The sequence below is a fragment of the Aptenodytes forsteri genome, unplaced genomic scaffold (genome assembly GCF_000699145.1).
Source record: "Aptenodytes forsteri isolate BGI_AS27 unplaced genomic scaffold, ASM69914v1 Scaffold273, whole genome shotgun sequence".
NCBI classification, from domain to species: Eukaryota; Metazoa; Chordata; class Aves; order Sphenisciformes; family Spheniscidae; genus Aptenodytes; species Aptenodytes forsteri.
This window is the reverse complement of record NW_008795041.1, coordinates 3,231,599-3,243,228: the sequence shown is the minus strand read 5'-3', so window position 1 is coordinate 3,243,228 and position 11,630 is coordinate 3,231,599. Positions and strand designations below refer to the sequence as shown.

The 11,630-nt window shown below is 38.2% G+C and overlaps 1 protein-coding gene across 1 annotated transcript in view; it reads right to left on the bottom strand.

Annotated features, from left to right (window-relative positions):
* Nucleotides 1-11,630, bottom strand: part of CNKSR2 (connector enhancer of kinase suppressor of Ras 2) — a 205,549-nt gene that overhangs the window by 154,895 nt on the left and 39,024 nt on the right. Inside the window, exon 6 of the mRNA XM_009276936.1 lies at nt 2,730-2,771. Within this exon, the coding sequence (XP_009275211.1) occupies nt 2,730-2,771 (42 nt within the window). The remainder of the gene's footprint in view (nt 1-2,729; nt 2,772-11,630) is intronic.

The following is an 11,630-nucleotide window of genomic DNA, read 5'->3' as shown; positions in this document are numbered from 1 at the left end:
AGTGAGTGAGCGGCTGTGTGGTGCTCAGTTGCTGGCTGGGGTTAAACCACGACACTGTCATTTAATTTATTTTCATTTCTGTAGCTGTAGTTCTTTTTTACTTTTGTAAGAAGGATCTCTTAAAACTTGACTTCAATCCTTAGTGGGAACAATAGCTTGCAACAAGGATTTCCTTAGGCTAATTGCATGAATTGCTAATTAGTTGTAAGTCATTGCCTTTCACTTTGTGAGGAACCTTGTTTCCTTGTGTCATGAAGAGAACGTGGTACGTGAAATCACACAGGGTGAGCCCACGGTTTTGAATTAAATTTCCTCTCTAAATCATCCCAGCAAACACAGCTATATGTTGGTATCTGACCATTCAAAGGCAGCTGGACGTTTTGCTGGCCAGACACCACTTCTGTTACCTCCAGGAGTTTGCACGGTTTGCAGATGGGAAATGTACTCAGAAAATGGACTTGTAATAGCTTGGTCTTTTAATTTAAGAAGAGAGAATTTACCTTCTCTCTCTATAATATCTGTGTACATGTCCTCCTCCCAATCTTTCCCAGTTCTCCCAGCATTTCTTATTCAAGATTCTTTCTATGCCTTTACCAAAATCTACTACTATTCTTCTTATACTGGACAACCTTCTTTTTAACATGCACCTCTAAATTTACTGGATGCACAGTCTGTAACAGGAGATTAAAATTCTTAATCCCCCTATAGAACATCCTTAATCTAGTTTGTACTCGTGCATTCAAATATTGTTATCTTATCAGGTATCTAACATCCTCTCTTCTTTGACACTGGCATAAAAATACCATGAACTCTCTCAAGATCTTGACATCAGTAGTTTTTCCCCTCTTTTTTTAATCTGCCTGCTAGATTGCTCCTCCCCAGATTGTCTAATGTGCTAAAGCCACAACACCTTTTTCTATCTTCAAAGGAGAGGGGTTTGTGCCTGCTTTCAATTCCAATTCTATCATCAACCTTTTCAGCTGCACTTATAAAATACTCCCTTTCAAATTCAAAATACGATTTCAAATCCCATCTTTTAATTATTCAATCACAGATTTATCTCTTTCCTCGATTGCTTTTGGTCAGCTTTTGCCCCATGAAATCCCATCCATCAGCTGAAATGCAACATGGTCAGAAATGATCCAAGTTACGTGTAACACATACAGTCATTTTTAATCTTAGGCTTCAGTAAAACATTCAACGCTCTGTTCATGTTTCCTTGCAAGCTTAAGCACTAATTGTAGAAGCTAATTAAGCTCTCCACAATAATACATATGTCTACCTGTCACCACAGTGAAGTTACTGTGGATTAAAGAAATAAGCCTATGTGAGTCTGAATGATGTAAGATAATATAACTTTTGAAACCTGTCTCAAATTTGTGCACTTGCATATCTTAAACGAATCCCTCTCAGTTTCCTCAAAATTTTCTGTTGAAGACTATATTAACTGATGCTTCATCAGCTCTAAACACTGCCAGCTCCCTTTACAGTCCTTTTTGCTAATTTGTAAAAGATATATACTGTATATAGCAGATGTCAACTCTTGGCTCTTACAGCAGAAAACAAGCATGTATTGAAAACCAGGCTATATATAATGATTTCAAACCTACAGCACTTCAACTTTTGCCAAGTTTATGCAATTAAAAACTTCATTACTTAAATACCTGCAGAGATCAGCCTAGCAAAGATGATGATGTCAGCCTTACTAAAATTTTTAGCTCTTTGTGTCCCACAGGGGAAAGTGCCAGTGAAACTTAAAAATACAAGGAGACGTTTTATTCCACATTACTGTGAAATCAAAGCATCAAAAGCTTACAGAATTCAGCTCGCCAAGCATTTGATATAGGAGCACTGAAAAAAAAAGAAGCATAGCAACATTTACTGGGAAGCTCACCTTTTAAAATAAAGCAAAGCAGTATTTTTTTGCTTAAGGTCCGGTAATAAGAAAAGTAAGATATCAAAACCTACCTAAATGTGAAATACAGTGACTAAATTAAACCAATTCATTACTCGCTCTTCAGAAAAATATCTTCATATCTAACTTTTAGAAACAAGCTCTGAGTTAACTTAATACTCACTAAACTACAGCCACAACACGAAACGCAATTTAATATCTAAAACTTAGGTGCAGTTTTCAGAGGAAGTTTACTCAAGCTTTTGACTCTCCATCCACCACAGTACTAGCCTCTCAAACTCATCCTGTGTTCTGATGCCCTGATGACTTTCATCTACTTTATTTATTATCAATAGCACTACAGATTCTGGGAACAGACCACTGCATTTATGCTGCGAATTCAACAGGAAAGAATTGCATTAATTTTCCTATCACTAGGCTAGCTCCATGCTCCTATGAGGAATAAAGCTGTATAAATGAAGCTATATCACTAACATAAACATGTATGATTTCATAGAAGCCTAGCAACCATCTCTCTCAACAAAAAAAATGCCATTTTTCAAAATCATTCTTCTGACCATGGTTTACAAATAACGGATGGGCCTGAGCCAGACAAACACAAGCCCTTGCAAAGTTCCTGGCTTCTCATATGCCAAGTTCGGCTTCCATAACATCATTACCTATTCACAAGTAGTTCCATACATTCACTCAGTCATACCCAGACTAGTTCAGTATCACACTGGCACTGCATAGAAAAAGCACAAAACACATAGCTCTATAATTCTATGTAGCCTATACAAATATATTCATTAATAGAAATCCAAATACTACTCACCACATGAAGAATTTTATTCTCTGTTTCATATACTGTGCAATCCTGAAAAAGTAAAGAAAAGGCAGGTTAAATTGATCCAATCATTCACCCTTCCTAGATTTATCCTTAAAAAGAATTAAACTGAATTGAAAAATCTTTAGGATGAAACAAAAGATTTCAAGTCTCAAAAAGAATGGAAAGATTCACGTAACCAAAGTGTGACGCCACCACAGAAAGGAAATACTAGTAAATGTTTATATCTATTCACTAGTTCTTGTTGCTTCCTTCCTTGAGACAGATAACGATCTTCCTTCACTTTATATTGTTTCGGCACATACCAGCTAGTCACATGTATGCCAGACAAGTGACTTCAACCAGCAGTCCCTGACCATGGACAAAAATGACCTACTTCTAGTGGTAACACTGAAAAACAGAGGTACCAGCAATAGTCTTAAGTAACTAAGAAAGAAAACTAAGCTGAACAATTCCTGCTGAGCTGAGCTGAACTGATGTGTTTGCACACCCTGCCAAAGAAGAGAAGGAAAACACTGGGAGGAGGAAGAAGAGAAAATGGAACCACTGGTTGTTTATAAGACTCCATGCAATGGGAGGGAAGACAAACGCGGAATACAAAACGCACAGGAAACTCGAGGCGGACCATCTTATTACATACAGCCTGCTGGGGACTGCATGCACATTGTCACCTCATGTAGCATGTGAGGCAGTTTCTGTAAGTAAGACTAACAGATGGGAGGCCGGGGGCTGTGAAAGTTTTTCTGACAGGCCAAAATCTCAGTAGATATAGAGAAATGGAATTAGTAAGGCAGAGAGCACATGAAATACAACAACACTGGCGAAAGAACCACTCTTCTAAGTTCTTCAGATGCCGTAGCTTTATGGTAATTAGTGCAAGCTCTGTTTAGAATGGATGCTTTATATCCGACCTAATAACCCACATGAAAAATGTGACTAAGTTTTCCTGGTTTAAGTCTCATTTTTAAATCAGCTTCTCCTGTTAGAAAAACAACTTTGATATATGCAACTGTTTTAAAAAAATGAACTTTTAATCCATGAAACGCTTTTAGTGTTACTCAGGCAAGAAAAGCCAATGTGTTCTTAAGCTTTATATAAAGCAACCTATGCAGAAGCAGCAGGTTGATCAGGGAGTATTTTCCTAATAACAGCTGTTGGCATTCAGGAAACATTTGCCAGTAAGTGCAGCCGGAAAGAAAATCTAACACGTTTAATTAATTGCAGACATCAATGAAGTATTTGCAATCTTAGTAGCAAAACACACATTTCATTGTTATATGTGGGAGGGCATGTAACATTTTCAATCTGGATATATCTATGTTCTGCATGGTTTCTTATGAATCATTTTGCAAAAATAGCAGGAAGGGATTGCAACATTTATATTGAGAAAACAAAAAGAAGTGCTTTTAAGCAGACATAATTATTTCATTGGTAATAGGAAGAGTTTACTATAAGTTTAAACATTCAGCTTAAAGAGGATACTGTTTGAGAAGTCTCACTACTAAGGGAAGAAGGATTCTGGGTTCTTAAATGCTGTAGAGGTTTATTACAACCAAGAAACCAGTGAGTAACAGAGAAACACGGCTACACCCTTGAAATGAAATTCTTCCGCATAATCATGAAGGAAACTAAAGAAATATGCTTATTTCTGACAAACCAAGAGTATATATAAAAATTAAAATATTTCTCAATCTACAAAAGACAATAAAGCAAGTGGAAAACGTGTCAGGCATCCAGTCTATGTATAGAGGCAGGTGGCCTCACCTTTAAATTCTCTCCCCAACACACAATTCCCTACTAATCCAGGGTCTGGGAAGAGGAATTGCTAAATGAGTTCATCACATAGTGAACGGCTAATTGTTGATGCTACATCTTCATATTTAGGCAAGAGAAAATTAACAGTTCAGTAAACCATAAAAGAAAAACTGGAGGAGAGCAAACACAATGCTTAGGTAAAAAAACAATTCCAAAATATACTTTTTCCATACATGAATGACATCCAACTAAACATAATTCAAGCATGAACTCAGGGAAATGTGCAGGAATGGAAAGTTCCATGCCGGCATAGCCCGGAGCAGCCCTGAAGTCTAGGAGTCAAAGAAGCCTAGAAAAGGTCACCAAGCTGATCCCTGCACCGTAGCAAGCTCATTTTAACTTCCTGCAGCTATCCCTAGAGATGAGGGCTGAGACTGCTTCTGAATGATCCCAAAAGCAAAACCTACATGTCACTTTCTTTCATAGTGAACAGCTTCTTTCTCCTTAGATTTTTTAAGTCACTCCACTGCTTTGTGCTTTATCTTTAAGCAAGTGCTGAGGATAACTGTGCCCACCTCGTCAAACATCCCTTAGGTAGAATGATAAGCTGAATGCTTATTACTGGAGGCCTTTACCATTTACAATTATTGCTTTTTCATATCCATTTCATTTCAACTAGAAGAGCTTAAAGCACTTGAGAACTCTAAAAAGAGTCGCTAACTATGCAATTAGAAATAAATTTTTATTCTTAATAGCATACCACCCACAGCTGGAGAACATCTCTTCCTTCCATACCTAGAGTACAAGCCCGTATCTTACTCCTGAAAGATCTTCTTAAATATCTGTTTAACCACAGTATCAAAACATTGCAATTAAGGTAAGAAACAGATCATATGCAAGTTTAACATCAACTTTTTTCTACTTTAGAAAAGCAGGAACACACAAAAAATCCGCAACCAAGCTTTACTCCTACACAAGTTAAGAATTTGCCATTCACTTAGTGAAATGATGCTGTGATCACCCCTGAACTCAAACACACAGATACAGCAAGGAGGAGATATTTTACTTTTACCTGTTTATTCTCTGAACTTCATGCATATATTCACTGACAAACTATAACTAATGCTAGGCTAGATGATCTTCATCTAACCACCCAAACAAAACTTCAGCTGAAACAGCATAAGGTTATCTTCTAAGTGTGCATTATTTTCTAAAAGATTAATAACACAGATTGCTAATAAAGCAACAAAAGCAGTTCTGCATTAATTTATACTTCCTGAAGATGTAGTCAGATAATGGCCATTAGCAGTTCAGTTATCATCCGCAAAGAAAGAGGAAATATGATGGAACAGCAAGTAAAAGGGGAATATGATGGAACAACTTAATTACTAATATCAGATTTTCATGGTCACTCTTTCCAGCTCTGCCTCATGCATCAAAAATGGCAAAAGTGACCTTTGTGGAGGCTAAGATCCTAATAAAAAGGGAAACATGAGGTCCAAAACTGGAAGAAAAAGAAAAAAAAAATGCACTAAGGGAGGAAGATAAGAAGAACAAGAACAAACCATAACAATCCGGGGGAGAGTTATTCTGCCCTTTCAATCCCGGTATAATTTTAAAACCTATTTTTAAGTCTAGCAAGACCTATGCTACACTGCAACTGAGAGGCATCACTTCTATTTCTTCCAGAACTGACCTTCATAACTACAATTCTGCATTATTTCTACAAAAATTACAAGTTTTATCTGCGAAGATTCTATTGTAATGTCATAAGTAATAATTACTAAAGACACTTAAATTAAACCCACTGAATTAGACAGCACTGACTGATGACAATGCTGCAAAATGTACACCTCACCCCACCCTGCCCCAGGCATTGGTAGAACAATTCACATGTGAGGCAACATATACAAAATACAAATATTTGTGGATTTTATTTTTCAAATGCAATGTTTATGATGCTTTATTTTGCCATTTTATTTTCTTCTCCCCTCACTATTATTGTCTTCTTTTCAAACATTTGTCTTAGTATGTCACAGAAGTGGGGAACAGGGTCAGCTAATTACACCAACACTTTTCTTACTCTTTAGTCCTTTTCTTTGCACCCGAGTTGATTAAATCTCAACTCAAAATGTGAAGCACTGAGATCTAGAACACCTGCCAACTCATCCTACTGCTCATATATCACACAGGGAAAAAATGTCTGTGCAGTTCTCCAGTACTATAACTGTGGGATAATATTCAGCAGAAAACACTTCTATTTTTGCATATATATGATCTGGTTTACAAGTCCGAGTCGGCAACCTGTCAAATTTCCTATTGCAATTACCTGTCAAACACTTCTCCTCTCAGGGTACTTGCAGGCTATAATCTTGAAACATACCATCATTATTACTACTACTACTATTACTGTTATTCGTGGTTTTGCCACATATTCTAGGCAGATGCTGCACTGCACTCTTCTTGGCAGTCTTAAGTTCCTGTCAACTCCACGACTTAACTTCAAAATAAAGTTATGCTAGCTCAGAAAATAAAATATATACATACAAATAGTTAAGGGGCACAAAAAGGAAGAAATAGAGAAACATGTTTATTAGTTCTTTCAGCAACAAATCAGCAACATTTCAGCATTTCTAGTAAACCTTAGATCAGAGTGCACAAGAGAGGGCATGGACTTCTTTCACTGTATTTTCTTGTTCAGCAGAATGCCTTAGTTGCTCATGTATATTTACATGATCTATTTTTTCCTCCAAGGCAAGGGAATTTCCTAGGCAGAACTGATACAGAAGCAGGTTACATGATTGTCAAGAACAAAAACCCGATCTCCTGATTCTCAGGTAACATGTTAGCCCAAAAATGTCCTTTGTGAATTCATATGATAGCAGCATTGCTCAAAAGCAGGCTATGTGGTGCTAAAGAGGTGGAGGCAACTGGAGCAACTTGCAAAGAACAAAAGCTTGCCATGAGAGCGTGCCTTCTCTAGGCAGCTTTCACGCTGCTTCTGGTGGAGCTTCTTCACTGTTTTTTTCATTTGTTTTCCTCTGCAGTCCAACTGAATTTACATGAAGGAGATTTACATGCGTGTTTGTGTATTTCACTGGTTTTACCAGTATTTTGCTGATAAAATGTAGGCAAGGTTAGGAACATAATTTTAAAAGCAGTAGTGAAATTGCCTGGGAAATGCATCTTTCATGAGCAATCCCACACATCTTCCATGTCTAGTTTTAAGAGGGCAACAGCTAGATTTTACGTACTGCTCAAAACCAGATGTCTGACAGAATTGCTGTCAGCATTATTTTGAAGTCACGCAAAATGTTCTAAACTATGTAACTCCAGTTCTCTATTTGTAACAAAAATAATGAATTACATGATTGCTAAAAGAGGGTTCAGACTCTCATGTATTGCCAAATCTTTGGTATAAAATCTCTCTTGAGCAATGTAGCCATTGGTTGGAATTAAACCAAGCCATCCTTTAAATCCCTTTGCTTCTCAAATTGATTAGAACTGTAACTGAATCCTTTAATACCAGTATATGTCAAATGGATGGTCTGTCAGCCTTGCCACTTAGCAACGATAAAAAATAATTAACTTGAGAATGCTCAGATCATAACTCCCAGTCCCTTCAGCCTCAGCACTGCACCATCAAAAATAAGTTGTTCTGGCTTCAAGGAGCCCACTCTTGAGCCTGTTGAAGTGTCACTAGCTCTAGGGAATTTATGGCATTGGCTCTAGAAAGGCTCATTTGGTTTGAATTCTGCCCAATTCAGCTATGGCAAGAGAGCCACAAGACTGAGGTTTGCTGGAGTCCTCACTGAAGGTTCTCACAAAAGTTCTCAACAACAATGATGAAAAAGTCGAAAGCTTTGCCAACACATGAAGAAGGCAAAAGTTTTATAGCTTTCATAGTACCTTCATTTGTTACTAGCCTTCATTGCTTTTCTCGGACCAAGACAGTGGTACATAATTTCCAAACAGGTACAAGGGTAAGACAGGTTGAGTCAATTTAGCCTTTCACTACTTAGAAAATGCATGGAAAATATATCTAATACAGCTGATGGCAGGATTAAACAATGACAGCTTTGAAACAATAAACTTGATTGATATGATATAGGTTATGGCAAAATGCTGTGTTATGTACATCATGACGATTAGAAAACTGAAGGATATTAGGGAACTCTGCTCAAACTGTGATTTACAGGTGTGTCTGGGTAATTACTGGAATAATAAAATAGAAGCTGGCAGATATACAGATCTGCTCAACCCCCTCCCCTCCAACTCTCCTCCCCAAAACAAGAAATAAAAAACTCTTAAATACCCCCAAAGCTACAGAAGCTGGCAAGCAGGTAATGTTCTCCTCTGGCAACAGGCAAAGAATTAAGAGTGTGATAGAGGCAGAGGTTTCCTGAGGTGCTTTACCACATCTTTGATTTTAAGAGGTCTAGCAGGACTTTGGATACAAAAAGTGTGGGCCTTGGGGACACTGACAATTACAAAAGTTTGGAACAGAGAGAGGGGAAGAGGAAATACTTTTTTCCTGCCTCACTACCTAAAATGCAACAGCAAGCTCCTCTTAAGCTATGCAACAACCCAGTGCTTGCATAGGTAATCCTTGGCTGATGCCATACAAAATGGGATTTTTAAAATTACACAGCCATTGTTAAAAACCTACACTGTATTTCTAAGTGGACTTCCCAGAATATGTGCTTTCCCTCACTTTCTTCCCACTGAGCTGCTCCAGAAGAGTCTCCCTTCGTGGCTGTTCCTCCTCCTCCTGACTGCCACAGTCCCAGGGAGCTCTATCCTCAACTCTCCCCTTTTCTGCAACCTCTTCTCTATTGCTCAGCAGCCTCCTAAAATCATGCTGCTTTAATTATCGTCTCTGTGCAGATGAGTCACAGATCTCTCGTCCCTTCTGTTCACATTCACAGTTCAGAATCTCCTCCTGGATATTTGCCACCAGCCCTAACGCAGTATGCTGAAGAGCTGAAATCACGTTTCTTCCCAAACCCTCCTTGTTCCCCCCTTCTTTCCCTATCTCTGTCAACAACTCCACCACCTTATGTCCCACAAGCTCACAACCTGGGTGCCATTTTAAACTCCTCTTCGCTTCCCACACAAATCCTGTCTATTTTCTTCCCACTGCCGTTCAGAAATATTTGCTTTCTTCCCCACTCATGCTACAATTATTTGATCCCTGCAGTTTCTTGACACCAGGTCTATAGCATCCTCACTCTATTATTACTCCCTGCCCCTCCACACTGAAGCTAGAGCTTGTCTGTACCTGCAGCAACCCACTCTGTCCTCCCCCATTGGAAACATACGTAAGAACCGACGTAGATGGGAGAAAACAGAATGGTGAGCACACGCCATTTAAGTTATTAAGGGAAGAGGAAAAAAATCTCTATTGTGAAAAATATAATGCAAGCTATTAAATAAATGCTACATAAAAGAACATTTCCTATGCAACCTACACAAATGCTTCTAAAAGTCTAGAGCCTTTCCCTGAATATTTAATGAACCTGCAGTTCTCTAAGTTCATAACCCTTGTGTACCAACTATATAGCAATTACCCCGCTTACTGAGTACAAAGAATTGCCTTAATTTTATTTAAACAGTCTGCGTGGAGTGGCACCTATCACCATAGTAACAGAATACTTCATGTAAAAATTTAACGCAACTTACATAAATCACCCACAGATCAAGCAACTACTGGGAAAAATTGCTGGCTGGATTAAGAGAGATGCAATGTGTACATTACACTCTTTTCTTCTATCTTTCTGAAGTCATTCTCCATTTCCAATTATTTCTACCCTCCTTTCTGTAAAAGACATCATCTTGCTTTCCTTTGGGATCTGGTCACATATTAGTTCTTAATTTGCATATAGAGAGTAACACTTCTTCCTCCTACGCCGTTTCTAAAATGAGCTGGTATACCATTAGGTCAGAAACCACTGCAAGTATTTTAGCACCGACTAAAATCACATTGATACTTGCTCATATATCCTGGTAGAATCTAAATCCTTACGTGGTCTAAATTGAATTTCAGCTCTTAGGATGATTTCTCTATGCAGCGACATTCTCAGCAGGTAAAAATAAAATCCACTGAAACTATCAAGAGATGAGAGGTTGGAAATGAGGCAAAAATGTTCCATCCAAAGGAGAAAAAACAAAGTCAAAACACCCTTTTTTCCACCCCTCTAATTCAGAAAAATGTCATGCATTGAAAACTAAATCTTTTATTACTGACATGCAAAATACAGTTTGTAGCATGATGTGTTGTGCAGTTCTTAAGTTTTCAATGTCACTTCCAAGACCATTTAGAGGTAAATAACTTCTTAATTTTTCACTTCTGATTTTTCTCTAGTACTGTCATGAAAAAGAATTCTAGTTTATAAAACACAATTGCAGCAAAATATTTCACGTTTCATATAATGCCTAGGTGGTTATTCTGCCAACAGATGAAATAAAATTAATCGAACTTGAGAAAAAGTAATGGTATTTAGGTAAATGGCATTTCAGGCTCAGCTATGACTTGAATGTTTCACATTGGATCATCTGAAATTCTTGATGTATTTTTAATGGATTTAAGCAAACACACACATACCTCACATTATATTCCTGAAATAAAGATTGACCCTACACTTCTTCATGCTCAAGGCTTCTACTAGCTACCTAGCAACACATAGTTTCTGTAATTCACCATACTGAAGTGAAATCTTGCTTTGCTGCACCTGGTTACAGAGACTGTACTGTCTCTGGAAAGGGAAATCATAGAATCATAGAATAGTTTGGGTTGGAAGGGACCTCTAAAGGTCACCTAGTCCAGCGCCCTGCTGTGGGCAGGGACATCTTCAACTAGATCAGGTTGCTCAGAGCCCCGCCCAACCTGACCTTGAACATTTCCAGGGATGGGGCATCCACCACCTCTCTGGGCAACCTGTGCCAGTGTTTCACCACCCTCAGCGTAAAAAACATCTTCCTTCTATCTAGTCTAAATCTACCCCCCTTTAGTTTAAAGCCATTCCCCCTTGTCCTGTCGCAACAGGCCCTGCTAAAAAGTTTGCCGCCATCTTTTTTATAAGCCCCCTTTCAGTACTGAGAGGCTGCAATAAGGTCTCCCCGAAGCCTTCTCTA